We start from the raw sequence: 23,114 nt of genomic DNA on the forward strand, positions 1-23,114 counted from the left end.
CAACCATTTTTTCCAAACAGGATTTGTTCTGTTTTGGTGTACAATATGGGATACGTCTATCTCCACATCTGTAGTGCTATTACTAACAGGTATGGGCTTTGGAATAGACGGTTTGATTAAGTCTTTTATCTTGGCTAAACCAAGACAAGTAGTTTGTTGATCTGTGTCATCCAGGAATATTATCTGTTCTGGGATCATGCAGGCTCTAAATAATGCTTCTAGGCCTTGTACCTGCCAGTCTTTAGTACCCCAGATGGTTTTTGTTTCAATGTTGTTTTTCCAAAATTCAAAACCAAATGTAGACATTTTGTCATAAAAATGTTCAGAATAAATCAATTTAGTATTTGTCAACATTGTTTTCATTCCTGTCTTATTTAACATTTTAAAGTAAAATGTTTCTGGATCACTGTTGTTAAACCCTGAGAAGTATTGGAATTTCTCTTAAAAAGTTTTGAACTGCCTTTTGGCGGAGTTGGACAATGTTCCCATTGGTTATAAGTAAAAACATTTCTAGGTTGAGCAGTTTTATGCAAATAGTGATGACCAAAATGATTATAACAGTACATTTCTTCATAATTTGATGAACCCTGCAAATAATCATGTTCTGTGAATTTTGCTGACATTACTAAATCTGACATCATATTATTAATACTTTCAAAGTCCCAATCATCAGGGAAAGTACTTGGTGTTACAAAGTCACTTAAGGAAACCTTGAACTGGTGTAGATATTTCAAGAGCTCAATCGGGCCATAAATTTCATAATCCTTTTTTTCCCATGCTACCCCACTGGGTATTGGATTGGCTGTGATGTTCACTGATGACAGTTCTCTTTTCTCGATGTGAGAGGATCTGTGAGGCTTTAGGACCAAGTTGATGTTCTGACTTGCTGTGTCCATTGTACTATATTTTCCATCCATAAATCTACCCAAACATAAAACCATGATGAGCCAAAGCAGGAGGAAAAGCACACCTAACACAATCCAAAATTCAATCCATGGTGAAATCAGATATGTTTCTTTAAGTTGATGAAAAAGTTCAGTCATTTTTTCTTTGAAAGTTTTTTGTTGCTGGCGTTTCTTCATGTTCACTTGCATCATCAGAAAAGTCATCGAAATTGATGAAGTAGCCAGATGCAGCTCTGTCAATTGTTGCAATTGCTTCCGGATTTTCATTTGTCTTTGCATTTTTCTTTGTTTCATTAGCATAGTCTGATACTACATCATTGTAGACTGGTGTTTCTTGACGAACTGTTTGGGTTTCAAGAGGCACAAGTTCCATGACTTTGTTGCATAGTCCTTTTTTATTCACTGCAGGTTTATCAAATGTGATTAGTCTCTCAGTTTGAACCTCTTGGATTGTAGCAAGATTTGGTCTTCTGCTATTTCTTGGGAGTCCACTGGGCCTACTACTTATTATTGGCCACATGATTGTGGTTTTACCAGGTCGATGGATACAACTCTGTTCTCCTTTTTACCAGCAAGGGGCGGTAGTACTACTGATCTTGTTCCGCTGACAGCCAAGACAGGTAATGCTTTTCGTAAGAAGGCCCAAATTCCTTCTTCACCGCGATCTTCTCTCTGACTAGATCCCCAATTTTGGAATCCAGACAGGTCTTGCTGGGACAGGTGGTTTTTCTTCAGTGGCTGTTGGCTTTAACTTTATGTTACTTAGACTTCTTCTTGTTTCATTTAAGTCCTGTAAAACAGCCAAACGTCTTTGATATCAAAGGCTTTTTCTTTCACCACTGAAGTGTGACAATCTAAGTCCTGGATTTGCATTCTAGTACCAAACAATAGTTCGTAGGGAGTGAGACCTCTTAGAGAATTTATTGGCAGATTGTTAAGACTACGTTGGACACTTGTTAGATGTTTGACCCACCCATCACCCGAACCTAATACCCTCGCCGTTATAGATTGCTTTATGTCACGTTTTTTTCTTCCCACTACCGCATTTCCCTCAGGATGGAAGGGAGAAGAGTACCGCAATGCAATGCCCATGCTGGCCATGGCCTCTTTGTAAGCCCGAGAGCTAAACGCAGGACCCTGGTCTGAATGTAGCATGCCAATTGCGTATGTGGCGATAAAGACTCGCAAATCTTTTATAACAGTTCTGGCGTCAGCCGAGCGCTGGGGTCTACATCTTAAGTGAATCTAGTCTTAATAATTATGGGGACGCATTTCTCCTGTTGGATTTCTGCATATAGATAGCCTGATGCTTTCTAATAAAGGTGTCCTGGCAATAGTCTGGTCCGGTTCACAACTGCGATCTCTATTGCAGTCTTGACAATCCATTGCAAAATTATAAATTTGCACGCTCATCCCCGGCCACCAGTACACCGATTGTAATTCTATTAGAGATTTCAAGATCTCTTGGTGCCTCGGACCCTGTCCCATGTGTGCTTCTTGAATCAAGTAAGCCCTCCGGTTCGTGTTTGGAATTACTCTATCCCCCACTCCAGGGATATGAGTTAAAGGAACGGAGTTTGCATCAATTATGTATGTATTACTGAGTGGATAGTTGAGAGGTAACGCTGCATAGTTGCCTTTTAATGAGGCTTTTACCGCCAGCATGGTTTCTCCATCTCTGTGTTTTTTAGAACGCTTTTTTGTGGCTACAGAAGCCGGTTGAACCGCTGCCGCTGTGGCTCTGTTAGCCAATGAATTCCCTGCAACATGAATGCCATCACGTTGATGACTCAGTGTATCTATCACGTGAGTCTTTTGTAGTTCCTTCTGTAAAAGAACTACTTGTTCCCAAAGCTTTTTATGCTTTATTATGGCACCTGTGTCATCTTTGTAACCGTTTTTGATCCATGTCTGCATGTCATTATTGTAAGACCTGACGCAGTAATGCGAATCGCACACTATTAGTGTCGGGAATTCGCGATCAGCATTTTCAAGCGCCATCTTTAAAGATCTTATTTCAGCTCGCTGAGCTGTACAGTTTCTGAGTGATTCAGTTTTTGTTATTATCGGTCTGAATTTACCTAAGCGCCAGCGACCTTTAACAATCGCGCACGCTGCATTGTAATTTTGTTTTCCCACATCGTAATGTTGTGCGAATCTGTCTGTGTAGATTACACAGGAATATTGTTCTAGAGGCAGAATTTCGATTGGCAGAGGATATTCTTGTTCGTATTCTAGATCTTCTAGTTTTTTCATTTTTGGATCAAAGTAGTGTTTCACGTCTTCTGCAGCAAGAGAATTTTCCCATTGTATCTATTTTGGATCTAATGCCACAGCATTTAGATTACGTGGACTTGTTAACGCCTCAAGTTCTGATTCTGCTGTTAAAACAGTTATTCTCTTGCCTTGGGCTAGGGCTCTTTCTTTTGCTACAGCAGTTTGAGCCGCTAGTACAATTTTTTCAGTTGAACTGAGTTGCATTTCAGCTTGTGTGTACAAGTGTGATTTGTAAGCTAGTGGTACCGTTTTTCCCTCATTAGAGGTCAGGTACGTGAATCCGCATCTTCCTGGGATGACTCGGATTACAAGGTTGGGTATGTTTTCGCGTGTTTGCAATTGTGTTTTAGTTAACATGTCTGTTTGTAATGATCTTAAGGTCCAAGGCCAAGGTCCGCCTCCCAGCGTTCCCGCAGTGTATCCAATGGAGGGGGGTCATCCAGCGCCAGTCTCTTATACAAGCAAGTAACAGCCTTGAAGGTGCCAGCAGCCATCACAACGTACTGGCATCCCAAAGACGTAGGTGGCTCCGCCCGACCTTTCCTCCATCGTTTCCAGGTTGCGTATGTTTTCGCGTGTTTGCAATTGTGTTTTAGTTAACATGTCTGTTTGTAATGATCTTAAAATTTCTGTGTGTTTCTGAGTCCAATTGATTAGTTTGAAATCAGGTTTTATTAATTCATAGAGAGGTTTAACCCTCTCTGCATAATTTAGAATGTATGTTCTTCCGAATTCAGGAAACCTAGTATTGATTGTAAGTTCTTCAGCGTTTTTGGTGCATGCTGTACAGCACACTTCTCTAAGAAGTTGTCTGCTAGGCTTTTCCCTTCTCTTGATAATTCATATCCTAAAAACAGGACAGTTAGATGGGCAATTCATGACTTTTTGAAGTTGAATTTGTACCCTTCAGCTGCGAACCCAAGTATTATGGTGTTCACTCTTTTTAAGTGAGTCTCCAGGTCATCGTCTGTTAGATAGAAGTCATCAACATAAGATAATGCCTCATCATCATATATTTGTAGTAACTCTGTTACCCTTGCTGAGAATAATCCTGTTATGGTAATTGGACCTTCAAGGGTTTTAATTGTCTTTGTTTCAAATATTATTTTAAATATCTACAATCGTACGACCTGATATATTTGATGCCGTTAATGCACAACAACTGTGACAAATGTTTTTTAAGTCAATTTCTGTTTGTCACTAAACAGTGATCTTTTTGAGACAAAAGAGAGCAAAAGAAAGGGTGTATATGAAAGAGTATTCGGATTTAATATTTGTTACAAGGGTACATGATAGATACGAACGAAGAACATCATCCTAAATAATCAAAAACTTGAGAGGACCCCACAGTACCCCTACCTGGGCATAATGATCGATGAAAGGTTAAACTGGAAAGCAGCTGTCGAGTCCAGGAGACATCTTTTTAAGAGAGCCATTATTGCCCTGACGAACTTTTCACAGAGACTAGGAAGGAGACCACCAGTAGAGATGCTAAAAATTTATTCTGCTAAATGCCAATCCATCGCTCTATATGGGGCCGGTGTCTGGGGATACGCGGACGCCAGATCCCTTCAGACAGCCGAGAACTCGTTCCTGAGATTCCTTTTATCTGCCCCCAAGTGTTCATCCACATATGCGTCCCATCTGGAACTGGGAATTCCCTATATAGAGGATTTAATAAAAATTCAGCCACTGTTACTCTGGAGGCGCATATGGTTGTCTGATAAGAACATGCTGACCAAGGCCATTCTAGGGGACTCAATGGCACTGGACCACGCGCACAGAATGGCCTGGCTTACTTACGTTAAACGATTTTTTTCAGACCTGGGTCTGGAAAGATACTACCTTACTCCAGCAACCTTGATCGAGATAAGCAAGAAAGAGCTGAAACAGAAAGCAATGAGTCATCTTGAGACCCTTAGAATCACCTTGCTCTCAAACAAGCAATCTGTTCAACACGCAAATATGGTACAGTTAACGCCACAAATTCAGCCTTATCTTGTCTTAGAAATCAGCACGTATGATAAAATGCTTCTGACTAGATTCAGACTCAATCTCTTTCACAGACTAGTGGCTTTCCCACAAATGAACACTTGGGAACCAAAACTGACATTATGCCCATGTGATGAGACGTCTCCACAAACCTGCATGCACACAATAATGTTTTGTAAATACTTCCATCCTCATAGAAAGATCTGGTTATTCCCATTACTAAAACTCTGGTGTGTTAGACAATGTCGTCCGGCCATGATTACCTTGCAGATGCTAGACTCCGAGCGCACCTGTTATCATATATTGAACTTTTTAAAATGTATTATTAGGCATCGGAAGAATCTTTAAAAACTGAGTGAATGTATTTCTCTCCCAGATATCTGTTTTTTATCAAAATGCTATGTTGTAAATTATATACTGTGGCTTTTATGGTTTTGCAATGACGAAAACCGAATAAAGTATTTATTATTATTATTATTATTATTATTATTATTACATGATAGATATACAACGTTGTAAGAGAAATAATCCTGGGCTATTCTTGAATCCCTGTGGGAGTCGACAGAATTGTTTATGTGACCCCATTGTTGAGACAGCGGTCAAATACCTGCTTTCAGGTGCAATGTTTTGACAAAAGAATCCATTAGAGATATCTAATGTTGTTTTATATTTTTTGCGCACAATGTTATTCATTAGTGCTGCACTGTGTGAGTTTTGTACTGCAAATGTTTTGCAGCAGGAGTTTAGGTGTCTGTAGTCCAAAACTAGACAATATGAATCGTCTGGTTTGGAGACAGGAAATAAAGAATTGTTCATTTGCGAGGTGCATGTTTCAATCACCCCCTGGTATTCAAGTTGATCTAAGATCTCCCTGACTTGTTTTTTAGCTTCTTGTTTAACTGGGTACTGTCTTTGTGCAGTGGGTTGATTTTTTAACTGGATTTTGTGGTGAGGAGAATCCTCATCCCATCCTACATGATTTTTATATAATGCAGTTGCTTGGGCCACTGCCCATTTTCTAGCATATGTATATTTTTTATGAATTGGAATTTGATTTGAGAAGGCAGGCATAATCATTTCTTCGCCATGTGGGCACTCCCTGACAAACTCTGGTGGCCAGTCTTTTTCTGCTAGAAGGATATCATAGCCCTTTGATAGGTTCTTCCAAAAGAGACCTCTTATTTTCCTAGCTTTGTCCCCCTCTATACGTAATGTTATTTCATATAATTTATGGGACACGCTAACTCTGGTGTCTGCAGTTTCCACTTGAATGTATTCATTCGTGTCCACTGTCTCCAGAAGATTCATCAGGATCTTGCGAGCTATGGTCACTTCTGCTGCGCTGTCTAGCATTGTCTGGGCCCATTCTCCGTTTTTCAGCTGTGTCCTCAGAATCCTCGGCATGTTTTATTTTAATACTAGCTACCTTCTTCTTTGGAAATTGTAATTTTTTACTTTGATGAGCAGGTTCCTTGTCTTTGGACTTGACGTGCTCTTCTTTGTGTTCTGACTGTCCTCTTCTTTCCGATTTCTGTGAGGAAGTCTGAAAATATCGAGTGGGACGTGTATCAGCATCTTGATATCTATCAGGTTTTCTCAAATTGTCCCTATTTCTAAGGTTGTATCTTTTTTCAGAGGGCTCCCTGTGGGGAGACTTGCCTCCTCGTTCAGGAGATCTATATCTTCGTTGAGGAGACTTTCCTCTGGACGGAAACTGTTTTTCTCTGAGAGTGGATTGTTTATTACCCTCCCACCTCTTTTTTGGAGTATTGAGATTATTCTTTTTTTTTTTTTTAAACAGAATTTTATTGATTTTCCATACCAACATACAAACAAATGGCTGCAGGTCGTCATTTTGCAGTTCACATATCAACATTTCAATTATCGCATCCCACAATGCCATACCCTATCTGTCCCTCCACCCCCTCCCTCTCTACCCCCACCCACGGTCAGTGATCTCATTCAGACAGGTCACAACATCAGTCCAGTAGGAACCAAGCACAGCGCAAGCCCAAAACATGTGGCCAAAGTCGGCACCCTCCGAGTTACAACGGGGACACACCGACTGGGCCCCACCAAAAACCCGTTGGATCTTGGCCGGCGTCCAATACGCTCTGTGTAGCGTGAAATATTGGACCAATTGAAATCGGACATTGCGCGTGCCATTCCAGGCCCGGCGCACAAGCTGGGGCCACGTAGTCTCCGGTATCTGCCGACCAAGGTCCGCCTCCCAGCGTTCCCGCAGTGTATCCAATGGAGGGGGGTCATCCAGCGCCAGTCTCTTATACAAGCAAGTAACAGCCTTGAAGGTGCCAGCAGCCATCACAACGTACTGGCATCCCAAAGACGTAGGTGGCTCCGCCCGACCTTTCCTCCATCGTCTCTGGACCGCAGAGACCAAAGCCGCAAGGAGTAAGAAGTCGCCTCTCGGCAAATCAAACGCCTCCTGCAGATCGGAAAACGACAGCAAGACACCATCCCTGTAGAGGTCTCCCACCACATGGAGCCCACAGTCTTCCCATGTGGCTAGCCCCGACCAGTCCCCGCCGTGCGGTAGAGCTGTGCACCTGCCTAAAGGGATCTCCGGCGCATACGGGACGTGGATACCCGCTCGTTTCTGACTTCGAAGCCAGCAGTGTCGGAGGGTGCGTTCCTCCAGAGACAACTGGTCCAGGCGAAGGCCCTGTTGGAGCAATATGAAGGACCGGACATGACGCTGTATAATTCTGCCATGTGTACCGTCTGGACCCCTGAACTCCCGCGCCACTGCCTGGGTGAGCCACTGCAGCTGCGCCGCCAGGTAATACCATTCAAAATCCGGCACAGCAAGCCCCCCCGCCTCCCGCGACCGGAGTAGGGTGGAGATAGCCACGCGCCTCCTGCCAGGGCCCCATATGAACCCTATCACCACTGATCGTAATGTCCGAAAGAAGGAGAGCGGGATCCGCACCGGCAGTGTACAGAAAAAATAGAGTAAGCGTGGGAGGACCACCATCTTCAGTAAAGCTATGCGTCCGGCCACAGACAAGGGGAGGGTACGCCAAAAACCAATACTGCCCCTGACGCCTCTCAACGCTCTGCCCACATTTCCCTCATACAGGGACGAGTGGGTATGATAAATGTGAACCCCGAGGTATGGTATACACGCCGGCTCCCAGCGCAGCTCTCCAAGCCCCGCAGGTCGCGCACACCGGGGAGTCAGGGGGAATAGGCAAGTCTTAGACCAATTAACACGGAGACTCGATAGTTCGCCAAACTCTCAAAGCAATGCCCGCGCTCCTCGCACTGAGGCCGTCGTGTCAGCTAGGTACAACAGGAGGTCATCAGCATACTGGGAGATGTGGTGTCGGACACCACGCATCAGCACCCCTTCATAATGTTGCCCCTGACGCGCCCGCGCCGCCAACGGCTCAATCGCCAAGGCAAACAGGAGCGGGGATAGAGAGCAGCCCTGCCTAGTACCCCTCGTCACTGCACACGCCGCAGAGATTGTACGGCCCGTGCGGACCCTGGCAGTAGCGGAGGCATATAAAAGCTGCGTCCAGCGGATAAAGCCGTCCCCCAATCCGAACCGACGCAACACGCCGAACAGATACGGCCATTCCACGCTGTCGAACGCCTTTTCTATATCCACCGACAGGACAGCCGCGGACGGAGGACCCTCCCCCTCAACATCCATAACCCGTAACAAGCGGCGTATACAGGAAGAAGTATTACACGTGGGAATAAAGCCCGCCTGGTCCGGGTGGACGAGGGAACACATATGGGCCGACAGTCGCGTAGCCAAAATCCTGCTCAACACCTTATAGTCCACAGTGAGCATCGAAAGGGGACGGTACGACGTCCTCAACGTGGGTTGGCCGCCCTTCTTCAGCAACGGCACAATGATCGCCTCCCGCGCCGACTCCGGCAGCCTGCCCAGCTCCCATGCCTCACCATAGACCCGCAACAACTGTGGTGCCAGGAGGTCCAGGAATGCAGCATAGAACTCCACAGGGAGACCATCAACCCCAGGCGTCTTCTTCCGAGCCATGTGCTTAATCGCTGCTCTAATCTCCCCCTGCGTCACAGCGGCACCCAGAGCGTTCCCCTGTTCTAGGTCCAGCTGTGGTAGCTGGACCCCCTCCAAGAAGGCATCCAAACCAGACGGAGGTAGGGACAGTTTGCATCGGTACAGCTCCGAGTAATAAGCCAAGAACTGGTCATTAACGTCCCGCTGGGAGTAAACCAGCGCCCCGGTAGGTGTGGTCAGGGACAGAATCGGCGCGCCCCCAGAATGGGGGCTAGCCAGCCACGCCAGCAGCGAACCAGCCCGGTCCCTCTCGGCATGGGCCCGGACCATGTATTCCCGATAGTCGTGGCAGCGGAGCCTCTCCACCTGTGCAGCTACACGTTCTCTTGCCGCCAGCACCTCCGCCCTATTGCTCCCCGCCGCGTGGTTAGCCTTCTCCACCCGCCTAAGCGAATCCTTCTCCCACTCCACGTCGGCCAGCGGCGTCCTACGCACCCCGGTCGAGGAAGAAAGGCACGCGCCTCGTACCACCACCTTAAAGGCATCCCATTCGACCGCTCTGGTGGTTTCGGTGCCCGCGTTCTCCTGGAAGTAGCGTTCAAGGCGATCCTGCAGTTCCGAGCGGAAGACCGGATCCTCCAACATCAGCGGATTCAGCCGCCACGTGGGGATCGGCTGCCGCTGCCTAGACCATAGGACTGCGAGTAAGCAGGGGTTGCGGTCCGAAATGGTCTTTGCCAGGTATTCGCTACTGCACGCCAGTTCCTGGGCCCCAGCAGTACAAAGAAAGGCGTCATGGCGGACGTGGAGATCATGGGGCGGGGAGTAGAATGAATAGTCCCTATCATTGGGATGAAGCGTACGCCAAGCGTCCAGGAGGCCCCAGTGTTCTTGCCAGGTCCTCCGAGCTTTGGCCACCCTGTGCACCACCGACTGAGCTAGAGGCGGATGCGAGCGATCTAAATCCACATCCACCACCGTGTTAAAGTCCCCCCCCATGAACACCGTACCGATCAACAGAGGGGCTAACCTTTTCGAGAAGGCCGAAAAGAACGCGGCCTGGTCAAAATTAGGGACATAAACACTGCAAAGCGTGACGTCCCGGCCATCCAACCTCCCCAACACCGCTACAAACCTCCCCTCCGAGTCAATCTCCGTCCGCAGGGGCTGGAAGGGGACACCCGCCCGAACCCAAATCAGTGCCCCCCTAGCATGAGCGGAGTAGGTCGTGTAGTAGAGCTGCCCCCTCCAGCGCCGCTGCAGCGCTCGCCCCTCTGCCTGAGTCAAATGCGTTTCCTGCAGAAAGGCTATCTGAACCCCCCTGCGCACCAGATATGCATGCACCTTATATCTCTTACTTATAGAGTTGAGCCCCCGCACATTCCATGTAACATATTTCAGTTCCAACTTAGCCGCCATCGGTAAAGCTATAGCAGTAACAGAACCTTGGCGACCCTAGCGGCACACTGACAAACCCCTGCAACATCACACACCCACAACTCACCCCCCACCCACCCACCCCCAGAACAGGCGTCAAACAGTTGCTACCCATCCAAACTCCCACCCCCACAAATGAGGGAAACTCTGGAAAGCACCAGAGACTCACAGAATATGTGAGATAGAGGGGATAGCTCAGCACCTCCGGCAGGCCAGCTCGAAGACCACTACTCCGTGGCGGGCCGACCCCAGTCTAGAAGGGACCTCTCCCCCCATCACCCAGACAGCGCCCCGCCCAATCGAACACATAGCGCCATGCGGCACCCTCAGTACCATCAACACCCCAGAAGGACAGGAAAAGTAGCCCCACCCGACATCCCTTCAAAAGGAGCCCCAGCAGCACAGTCACAAACATCGCCATATGCCAAACACCCCTCCTTACTGTTCCTTGCACAGTTGCCAGACAGTCACTTGTCCAACAGTCCATCGGCCGTCTGGGGGGTAATCTGAGGCAAGTCTCCAGGTTCCTTCTCCGAGCCCCCATCCGAGCCTCCCTGTCCCGTTTCATCAGAGCCCATACGGGAGCCCGAGTCAATCGCAGGACCCACCGCCGCCACTCCAGAAATAAGCGACACTGCTTGTAAAGCGGCCTGCCTCTCCAGTTCCGTATGCGACGCCGGTGGGGATCGCTGGCTCTGACCACGCTTCCGATTGCGCCTGCTCCACCGCGGCCGCGGCCGACCCTCAGCAGCCCCCGGCCACACACCCGAACCATCCTTGCCTGCCCGGTACCGTTCCAGCCATTGCCAGGCGTCATCCGGCGTGTCACAGAACGTCGCCACTCCGTCCACCAGCACCTTCAGGCGCGCAGGGAACAGCAGGGAGTACTGAACCCCCTCGTCGCGAAGAGCTCGCTTGACAGCCCCGAAGGAAAAGCGGTCGCGCTGGACCTCCTGAGAGTAGTCAGGGAAGAGAGACACAGACGCATTTTCCACCTTGTACGGACCGTTCAATCTGGCTTGCCGCAGAACAATGTCTCGATCCCTGAAGTGCAGCAGACGGGCTATGACAGGTCGGGGGGGACGGCCAGGAGCCAGAGGTCGGGCTGGGACCCTATGAGCTCTCTCCAAGGTGTAGAAATTCGTCAGGCCCTCAGGCGCCACCTCGTCTCGCAGCCAACGTTCAAGATAAGAGACCATATCATCCCCCTCGACGTTTTCGGGCAAACCCACCACTCTAATGTTGTTGCGTCTGTTGCGCCCTTCAGCATCAGCCGCTCTCCTCTCCAGGATTTGCACCCTACGCACCAGATCCTCCAGCGTGGCGTCCGTCGTTTTCTGGGCCGGTTCGAGTTTCTCAAGCACCAATTCCGTGGATTTGACGCGGTCCGCAAGCTTGTCGTGATCTGCCTTCAGTAGGCCTAAGTTCGTAGAGACCTGCGCAATATCCTGACGTATTGCTTCCCTCGTGTCACCAATGGCCTTGAGAATCTGGTCCATCTGCTGTTGTTGAAGGCCTGTGCCCTGGCTATCTGCCGGTCGATGGTCGTGCACCTCAGGGGGGTCCTCAGCCTGATCTGCCGATGTCGCACCAGCCCCCTTCCGCGGCTTCCCCATGATGCACCACTAGCGCGCTCAGATGCGTCCGACACCAGAGGACTGCCCCGTAAATGTACAAAGGTCGCAGGGCTCACCTCCACGTAGTAGGCCCGTATGTGATATAGGGAGAGGGCTGGCGGGCAACACTAGGAGATAGCGTGTGGCCACTCTCAGGTACTTCGTGAACACAGGCCGCTAGCTCTGCAGGCCACTCCAAAGCATACCAGGCCCCCAGCGGAGGACCGCAAAGTCCGGGAAACAGAGTCCCAACCAGGGGAGCCCAGACAAGGTTCTGCACCCCCTCCAGCACGACACTGGGTCCAGTGTTAAGAGGGCGCACCAGGAAGTACAGGCACCGCAACACAGGCCAGCCGAAAGCCACCCGCTGGCCAGATCCCACGCCACAGGTTCCAAAACGTCCCCACTAGTGGTCCAGCATGCTCCCCTCAAGTTGTGAGTGGGCCTCTGAAGGTTCCTGGCTCTTAATCCAGCAGACGGATAGCTGCAGGCCCCCGAGGACCGGGCACCCGCTCCCGCACCCGGCGCCTGGCCGGTGTTGCTCCAATATCAAAGGCCACTGCCCCAGAGCGTCCGTCGTGCGGTCTCAGCGCCGCACCCCACAGCACCTGGGCCGTCTTGGCTGCTTCAGGCGCGGCGCACTCCGCAGCAGTAAACGCGCCTCCAGCCAGTAGCAGCGTTGTCACCGCTCCTCTCGGGTCCGGGCTGACGTCTCCGCTCACTCACCAGGCGCCGTCGCGGGTCCCCGGGAGCTCGCACAAGAAGGTCGCGGCATCCTGCACTGCCGGGCAAGCCCCCCGAGCGCGCCGTCCTCCACTCTGTGGCGATGGGTCCACCCCTCGGGGCCCATCGAAAATCAAGGCCGGGGATCCGGGCCGGCCGCAGGCCCACTGCAAGATGGCCGCCCTTCAGTAGTCTGACCTCCCGTCAGCCGCCGGAATCAAGGCGACCACGGAGCCCGCTCGGCTCACAACTGCTGCCGAGGCGTCCCCAGACCTCCAGGGTTCGCGGCAGGTCGGTGGCGCCGCTGGGGAGGGGGTAAGTCAGGAGAATTCGCCGAGGTCGGCCCGGAGCTCGGGACTCAGGCGACCATGCTCGTCGGCGCTTAAGCCACGCCCCCTATTGAGATTATTCTTAATGAATGTTTTTTCAGGATTTTCAGTTAGTTGTGGTTTAAGTGGTTTCCAACCCAAACTATCTCTACCTAGTTCTTCATAGGATTTTTCTATGATTCTGGCAAGTTCAAATGGTTGTTCTGCTTTATCTGTTTCTTTCAATTTCTGGTGGATCGCTACAGATGCTGCTTCTCCTTTTATGTTGGCTAATAATATAGCTGAGACTTGCTTAAAGTCTTTCAGTAACTTCATACCTAGAGTTAAAGCAGGTTCTGGACCGTATTCATTTTGAATCTGTCTTAGTACATCTGGTATTACCGCCATGGACGGAACACCATGTGTTTTTGTGTATATCGAAGCAAAGACTGTGCCCCAAGTGTCACAGTCCTCCACATGTGGTGCGATCCCCATTGGAAGGCAGATAGTCAGAATTCTGTGTTTCTCAATAGGAGTAGTATCAGGAAATACTGCCTCTATTTGAGTGATTTTTTGTGCTAACCAGAATGGAATTTGTTCCCGTTTTGCGGGTATTTTGCCAATGGCTGATTGTATATTTTGTGGTGTAATTTTATTTGTGTTCCCCTGGTGAGGGGTGGTTTGTGCAATTCTTATTGCTGGTTGGGCTGTTGAAGTCCACATGACATATTGGACCAATTGTCTATGTATTTTAATTAGTTGTTTTAGCTGAGCTAAAAGTTCCCGGTCTGACATTTTTTCAATGTCTGGATGTGGTGTGTAGCTGGTTAGAACCGGCCATGTGGCTCCTGGTCTACCTAGTGGACCAAGCCTGGTGATGTGATTTTGATGTTTTAGGGCGCCTTTAAACCAGAGCAGGTGCTCTTGGTATGTTAGTGGGATTTCAACATCCTCGAAAGGAGTGTATTCATCCGGAGGTTCCTCTATTTTGTAATAGTGGAAATCCTGTGTTGCAGCGTTTGCTGCTGGAAAATGTATCCATGAATAGAATACCTCTGTCTGCCGATATTCATGGGCCTCTACCAGGAATATAACTGTACCACCTCTTGGTGATAGTCCATTTTCTATAAGTTTAAGTGTTATAGTTCTTCTTAAATTTACCGGAATGAGTATAGCATTCGGGTCATTATCTTGGAGACTTGTGTCATCTGCTAAGAGTTGAGCTGCTATTTTAGCTCTCTCCCTTTCATCATCACTTTCCACCATTTTACTGACAGAAAGTTTGTTGTTGCAGAGCAAGTTTCAAGGAAACAAAGATTAGGTGCACAATATTTTGGAACACTGTATCCTTCAACGTTGACTAAACCAAAAACTAATACATAGGAATCTCTTCCTACTAAGTTCCGGCGGATATTAACCTTTTACCCACTCCAGACGTCTTTTGGAGTTTTTACGGGAAAAAGGGGTCTGTGTGAAAAGCACAACTGAGTTACTCTAGTGTCTTGCGTTAGAGTATCGCCTTACCAAACGTTTGGCGCCATGTAGTGTAGTTTCTATATTCCCAATAGGCTCTGCGCATTGGAATAACATAAACAGCAGTTTAGACGTAGGACTGAGGTCATCTAGGTCTCTACTGACTATGTTAGACTTAATTAGGTTTGCCAGCTAGCTCAGAGATCACTAGAAACTCTCTCGAATGTTCAGGAAAGAGTTAACCTTCCTGATTAGACAAGAAGGGATTAGTTTCTGACAAACGCATAAACATGACAACTTTGCTCCCTCAGAATAAAGAGTGTATCTCTAGAGTCATGTGAAACAATAGACAGCTATTTCACTCAGTCAATCGTGCATGCTTAATTTCACCAGAGTGCAGAGAAATCGAGAGACGGGCGTTTTCTATAAAAGGTGTTATCTATTGAGCAGTCTTCTTTCTCATGCAAGAGAAATGAATTGCCACAATTGCAATACTTATCATAAAGTAAAGTACGTACAGTAAAAGTAGTATTATAAAATAATACTGTAAAAGCATTAATATGGTTTCTGAGCCATATGATACTTTAAAACGGATAAAATATGTACATACATAAAAACATTGACTAACGTACTCAACTGGTGCTTCTAAGATACGCCTGCCCCGGTGTACCTGACCTAAGCCTAATACGAGGGAAGGAGTAAGTAAGTTGCAGTTTAAGTTAAGTTGGTTTTTGCCAAGAATCTGAATCAAGAATTCCCTCAAGTGTTTAATCAGCTCCGTACCTTGGTTCTAGAATGAAGGAGGTCTTTTATCTCTCTCTCAGGACTCGATCTGCCAGCAACCCGCAAGGGTGACTGGAAACACTGGAGCTGGATCTCTCGGCAGGAGAAAAGACAGCGTCTCTCTCAGTGCATCAAATGGGAGGGTCGGCTTCCTTCAGCACTCGCATCAGCTGGGCATCGGGCAAGTAGATAGCCGATCTGCTCCAAACCACCATGTGTTTGCTTAAGGCAACATTGGTATATTTATACCTGGAAGGTGCCGGGTTTGGCGTAAGGTTGGACATAAGACGTCACTAAGAACTAACAGTTCTTTCTGGACTCCAGGAGTTCTTGTGCAAATCAAAACAAAAGCAGGGGGAATTCCCGGGCTGCTGGAGGCGTGGTTTGTTTAAAGAAAGCGTTGTACTTTCTAGGAGTCTATGGGAGTAGCCTTGCCGTATTTGGACTGCATTGGCTATTACTAAATATGGATATGATTCTTATGCCTGTATAAGGATATTATTTGTTATAACCACATAGGGGCATAAATCGGGAATATCGAATTAGGGTCCTAGATAGAATCACACCAGTAGAAGGCCATTTAACTAATGACACTAGACGTCTCAAATGGTGCAAGGTTGCACTTGATACAAATAAGTTGCAAGCTATGAGTAATCTAGTCACAAATGCTATTGCTACCCTCCAGAGAGAGGCCGAATTGGGGGTACTTAGGGTTAGTGTAACCCAGACACATGAGCATCTTGTTAACCAACTGAAAAGTTTTTTTATTGTAAAAAATAAGAAAGGCCCAGCTTCATCCGATACTAATGCTGCACCTTGGTACAACTCTAATTGTCGTTCAGCCTATAAATCTCTGGCTGCTGCTTTTAGGAACAAGGAACAGGCCTCTATAAAAGAGAAGAGGCAGGCTTACAAGGCAGTAAAATTTAAGGCAAAACGTGACTGGGACGAGGCACATTGGGAGGAACTTTTCGATGCATGCTCAGGGAGGGATATGAGGAGATTTTAGCACTTGGTGAAATGGGGAGTGGGGATCCTAGTAAAGTTCCCATTAACCATGTGGAACCAGACCCGTGGATCTGCCACTTCAAAGGCCAATTTGCTAGTGGCTCAGGAGTTCAGGATATCTTTGTTGTGCCATTGCCCGTTACCTCCCTCAGCATTACCACCATCGAAGTAGAATCTGCCCTCCTTCAGGTTCCAAAGGGTAGGGCCCCTGGTCTTGACTGCATCCCCGTAGACCTGTTATTACAAGACTCGGCATCTTGGGTAACGTACATCCAACTCTTAATGAATGCCATAGATGAAGGAGCAGCGATTCCTAGTTCCTGGGCAGGTGCAGTTATCCTTCCCATCTTTAATAAGGGGGATCGCTCCCTGCCGGGAAATTATAGGCCTATAACCTGATCGATTGCATCCAGAGGTCGTGGCTAGAAAGATTCTAGGTAGAATACAGGTATGGATGGACGATTCTCACATACTTTCCGACCTCCAAGCAGGTTTTCGAAGATGTATCAGTCAAGTCAAGTCAGGGACATTTGTATAGCTCACAAATCACATCCATGGAGTCTCATAGCATCAGCACAGTGGATCAGGTGTTAAGGTTTATCCTCAATCAATCAGCGAATTTCAATCAATCAGCGAATTTGTATAGCGCGCTACTCACCCGCTAGGGTCTCAAGGCACTGGGGGGGAGGGGGGGAGTTGCTACTGCTCGAACAGCCAGGTCTTAAGTTGTTTCCTGAAGGAGAGATGGTCCTGGGTCCGCCGTAGGTGGGGGGGAGGGAGTTCGACGTCTTGGCCGCCAGGTAGGAGAAGGATCTTTCTCCGGTGGTGGTTCTGCGAATTCGTGGGACGGTGGCGAGGGCGAGGCTGGCGGAACGGAGCTGGCGGGTGGGTGTGTAGAATGTGAGGCAGCTGTTGAGGTAATTGGGCCCCATGTCGTGGAGAGCCTTGTGTGTGTGGGTGAGGAGTCTGAACGTGATCCTCTTACTGACGGGGAGCCAGTGCAGGTCTCTCAGATGGGCAGAGATGTGTCCGTGACGGGGGATGTCCAGGATGAGTCGTGCAGAAGCGTTCTGTATCCGTTGGAGTTTTTTCTGGAGCTTGGCTGTGGTACCAGCGTAGAGGGTGTTCCCGTAGTCCAGTCGGCTGGTGACGAGGGCCTGGGTGACCGTCTTCCTGGTTTCGGTGGGGATCCACCGGAAGATCTTCCGGAGCATGCGCAGGATGTTGAAACAGGATGACGAGACGGCGTTGACTTGCTTGGTCATCGTGAGGGAGGAGTCCAGGATGGAGCCCAGGATGCTTGCATGGTCCGTTGGTTTGGGGGCGGTGCCCAGGGCAGGGGGCCACCAGGAGTCGTCCCAGGCAGAGGGGGATGGTCCCAGGATGAGTACTTCCGTCTTGTCTGAGTTCAGTTTCATACGGCTGTGCTTCATCCATTCCACAACGTCTTTCATTCCTTCCTGGAGGCTGGCTCTGGCGGTGGTGGGGTCGTTGGTGAGGGAGAGGATCAGCTGGAAATTATGTTTAGGTTGTGTTGGCGTGCGATGGCAGCGAGGGGGCTCATGTAGACGTTGAAGAGGGTGGGGCTGAGCGAGGAACCTTGCGGGACGCCGCAGATGACTTCGGTGGCCGCGGATCGGAATGGGGGAGGCGGACTATCTGGGTTCTTCCGGTGAGGAACGAGATGATCCACTCCAAGGCCATTCCTTGGATTCCGGTGTTGCTGAGGCGCTGTATCAGGGTGCGGTGGCATACAGTGTCGGAGGCTGCTGAGAGGTCCAGGAGGATAAGGGCAGCTGTTTCCCCATTGTCGAGCAGGGACCTGATGTCGTCGGTGGCTGCGATGAGGGCGGTCTCGGTGCTGTGGTTTGCTCGGAAACCAGACTGTGACGGGTCGAGGGATCCGTTTGTCTCGAGGAAGGCGGAGAGTTGTTTGTTAACTGTCTTTTCGATGACATTGGCAGGAAAAGGGAGGAGCGAGATGGGGCGAAAGTTCTTGAGGTCCTTGGGTTCCGCTGTGGGTTTCTTCAGGAGGGCGCTGAGCTTGGCATGTTTCCAGCTCTCTGGGAAGGTGGCGGATGCGATGAGCTGTTAATGATGTCCCGGAGTTGGGGTGCGATGATCGAGTTGGATTTGTTGAAGATCTGGTGTGGACAGGGGTCGGTTGGTGAGCCGGAGTGGATGGTATTCATCTTGCGGTTGGTGTCGTTGGTGTTGACCGGGGTCCAGGTGCAGAGGGTGGTGGTGGGGGGCGCTGGTTCGGGGGTTGGGTGCGTGGTCTGTGCGCCAAAGCTGTTGTGTATGTCGGCAATCTTGCGGTGAAAGAACGAGGCAAGTGAGTCGCAGAGGTCTTTCGAGGATGTGATGTCGTTTTTGCAGGCACTGTGGTTGGAGAGCTCTTTAACGATGCAGAAGAGTTGCTGTCGTGGGTGTTGTTGTCAAGTCGTTCTTTGAATGTAGTCCTTTTGTAGTCCTTTCCTCATCTATTGGCACACTGTCACTCTGGAGAGAGGCTCCATCTATGCAGCTTTAGTGGACCTCAGGTCTGCATTAGACCTGGTCCCATGTTCTAAGCTGTAGCATAGCCTTTTAAAGCTGGGTATGCCTGTGGAAATCTTTGCTTTTGTTGTCAAATTGTACACGGACAACTTCGCCCAGGTAAGGTGGGACAAGGCAGGCCACACCACTGAAAAGTTCTTGGTTGAGAAGAGGGTTAGGCAGGGGTGCGTTCTCGCACCCACCCTATTTTCTATCTATATATAATGGGGTAATGAAATATTTTGAAAACTGCCCCATCGGCGCTCCAAGCCTAGCCGGAAAAAGGATCCCACTCCTAATGTTCGCCGATGACACTTTCATCATTTCCAAAACGAGACAGGGACTTCAACGTGCCCTGTCAAGATTTGAAGAGTTCAGTGCGGAACATGACCTGGTTGTTAATGTTGATAAAACTAAGTTTATGGTCCTCCAGAACTCCCATAAACACATTGGTGAAGTTAGGATGCAGGAAGGTGCTTTAGAGCAGACAGAGATTTTTTCATATCTAGGGGTAACCCTTGACAAAAAGATGAACTGGAAGCCGCAAATAGACTGTCTTACGGTTAGACATGCCCAACTCTCGGGTGCGCTGTTAAGGGAGCATAGTCGCTCTTACACCAAACCCATAGCTCCTGTATTGCAGATCTATAACTCTAAAATGAGTGCCTCAATTTTGTATGGCTCAGAGCTGTGGGCGCATGCGAACTTGGATCCGCTGGTTGTGGCACAAAATACATTTCTACGTTCTTTAGTTGGTTTGCCGCAATCAACTCCCCTTATTCCCCTTTGTATGGACTTGGGGTGCCACTCCATTAGGGATGTAGCTCATTATAGATTAGTACTATAATGGAGGCGTCTGGGTGACTCCCGAATTAGTTAACTACGCACTGGCTGTGCTTGAAATTCGGGAATTGGATGTGAACAACAAAATTGTGTGGTTGAGGGGCGTCAAATACATTCTCTGTGAGTTGGGATTGAATCAGTTGTGGACATCCCCCAAGGGAAGTCGCTTTCCCAGCAAATCAGAGTTAAAGGCAGCATATTGGCATTTGATCTATTCTCGACAGTTTATGACTTCCAGTAGTCTCACTCTGTCAAGCGCCTTGCTACAAATAAAATCAGAACTTAATTATGAGCAGTACTGGGATCTTATTACTTTGGCTCGCGATCGGAAACTATTCCACCAGTTTAGAGTAGAAACTCTACCATTTTTGGGCGCATTTTAGAGTTGTATTAAATAATTTATTGTTTTAATAAGATGTATCGTATAATCTCAATCATGTGTGTTCAGATAGTGCAATGATTTCCGTTGAATTCAATCCCTGTATTTGTAATGCGATGACTTTTGTGATTTTTTTTAAATCGAAATAAAGTTTACAAAATGGATTTATTTATATGATTGTGTTCACCTGGTTGCCTAAATGTGTTTGCAAATCAGCTCTATTTTTATAAATTGGTGTTGCATTTTTTCTGAGTCATGTCATTTAGTTCCTGCCCATGTTGGTGCTCTGAAATGCTGAACTCATGTTCCTCTAGTAAAACCCGTCTGCTCTGTGCCACTCTACCAGGACTGAGCTTGGGATTTATTAGTGTGAATCCAAAGGACCCAGTTTGGGGTATTGTGAGAGTGTTGCATGATTAAGCCTGACCAACCTCAATGCATAATACTCCACTTTCCTACAAACACAGTTTCAAACTGATATCATAATCAAGGACAATATGAACATAAAACGTGAGATTTACACTCACAGGGAAACCTACTACAGAATGCTATTGACATCAAACACCTGAGGCAACCAGCATGATATCTCTGGTGCAACCAACAAAATGTTCCAAGATGACGTCCTGAGTTTTGTGCTGCACATGGCTACTCTAGACGACGTCAGGGAATGTGCTAATAATGCTTCTGCAGCAACAAGAAAACCAAGAAAAATGCTTAAAGAAATTTGCCACCCATCTAGGGGCAAAGTAAAAATACATTGTTTGTGTTGTGGGCTTCCAGGCCCAGGAGCAGGTATTTGAATGGCAGTTTGTGTAAAATTGGCTGTATTTTGTATTCATAGTAGTTCTCTATTTGATGTAAAAACTAATTCTGTATACATCATTAACAGTTTTTTGATGAGTTGACAATATTCTATTTTTTTGTGTTATATTTCAGAGGGGAACAAACACGGATGCTTAATGTTTTTCATCACTTATTTGACAGTCTTGGAAATAAAGTACTGTTCAGGTTGTTAAAACTACCGGTGAAGAAGAGTTACGGTAGCTATAAAAATGTAGATGGGAAAACAGATCCCTTCATGTTGAACGCAGTCACAATGAAGGCAGCAAGTGAGAAATCAGTAAGAAGGAGAAATAGGGCAGCCATCTTTGAAAGGTGAAATGAATGCTGTTAATAATAAACAGAATAAATTAGAAACAAGTAAGAACAGACATTTAAAGAGCAGGAAGGCTCAACAAGCATTTGCTTTGCTGTACAGCATCATGAAGAAGTTGTGCAACATGACAAATAAAAAGGGCTTGATGACGCCGCTATGTTATTTTGTAGGTGCCACGTGTGATTACATGAGCACATGCATGTGTCATTAAAAGTGCCGGCAGCATTTTTAAAATTTTATATTTATCATTCCGAGATGGATCAGTACATTTTTAAAAAGGAGCAGACGTAGCACAAAAGCTCTTTTTATGAGAGGAAGCCAGCAGCAATTTACTGCCCAGTCATTTAAATAAATTAATCAATTAGTAAGCAAATACAAATATTAGAAAACAAAAAGATGTGCGTGTGGGGGGCAATGGGGGTGGTGTGGGTGGTGAAAGGGAGTACATGAGGGTGTGAGGGATGCACATGAGCATGAAGACAACACGGAGCGCAGGGGTGGTTGTTTGATGGCAGAGAAGCATACAAGGGAGAGAGCTGTAAAACATATGAACTCATGGAGTGCATAAGCAAAGAGAAAAAAGTAGTTCCCTAAAATGAGCAGTGGATGGGTATAGGTCAGCCAATCAAAAGAATAGTAGAGAGGCTATGTTTTAGGGTTGTGGCTAACATAAGATAGAACAAGATGAGGTGAGTGACCACAAGCAGGCACTCATCAACCAGGGCAGGATTGACCATACCGGGCATCGGGTGCTTCCCAGAGAGGCTCGAAGGGTGGGGACCTGTTTTGCAGCATTGGCGGACAATTTTGCTAGTCGGGGTCGGTTTTGCAGCATAGCAGCAATAACGGCCTCCAGTAATAGAAGCAGCAGTGCTCACACTTGCGCCCCTCCCCCACTCCCCAAAAGCTGGTGCAACTAAATTTCCAGAGCTGCTTTGAAGTTCCAATATGACTCTGTAATCACCTGACATGGTTTTTGACATAAGATACTCAGACATGTACTGTTAATAGTTCATCCACCTCTGCTTCCTAAGCTGAAAGAACCACCGCCCTCCATGGCATATGCTGGTCATCTAATGCTCTTCTATGACCAGTCTCAGGGTTTGTCAACAGCTGTTGCTGTCCTTCTATTACACATTATAGTATTTCTCTCGACGGAAATCTGTTTCATGCTCTCCACCTTCGTCCCATTTTACTTCTAACCAGATACTCACACAGACTCCCCTGGCGGATGTCTGTCCGCGTCGCTCCGCCTATGATAAACTGAGGGTTTCTGGTAATTTCCTGTGAAAGAAGAAAAACAGAAATGTCAGCAAGTACCTGCATGGATCAGAATTAAACTTTCAAATAATCAGCACAATTGACACTTCATCATCGATTTAGCTAACAATTCGAGATGTCTCACATTGATCTATGACGAGGAAGAGAAGGTAAACAGCAGGCTGTGACTACTCTGGCCTGATCACCCTGTGTATGTGTCTACCAATCTCGCTAAGAACAATCAACCATAAACATAGTCATATTTACAGATTTTTAGAACACTCACTTTCCTCATCCAAAACACTGGCACTTAACCTCAGGTTTGTTTACATCTGAGCAGAACATGAAAGACGGTAGCGAAAGAGCAGATTGTACTCAAATTCCCAAAAAAAGGCAAAATGTAA

The 23,114-nt window shown here is 47.6% G+C and overlaps 1 protein-coding gene across 2 annotated transcripts in view; it reads right to left on the reverse strand.

Annotated features, from left to right (window-relative positions):
* The window catches only part of LOC144762257 (calpain-1 catalytic subunit-like), a 536,001-nt gene that overhangs the window by 377,647 nt on the left and 135,240 nt on the right, over positions 1–23,114 (reverse strand). For both annotated transcript variants that reach the window (XM_078647402.1, XM_078647401.1), the window contains exon 2: positions 22,665–22,734. In XM_078647402.1, the coding sequence (XP_078503528.1) occupies positions 22,665–22,734 (70 nt within the window). The remainder of the gene's footprint in view (positions 1–22,664; positions 22,735–23,114) is intronic.

Source organism: Lissotriton helveticus, chromosome 6 (assembly GCF_964261635.1).
Source record: "Lissotriton helveticus chromosome 6, aLisHel1.1, whole genome shotgun sequence".
In the NCBI taxonomy this organism is placed as follows: Eukaryota; Metazoa; Chordata; class Amphibia; order Caudata; family Salamandridae; genus Lissotriton; species Lissotriton helveticus.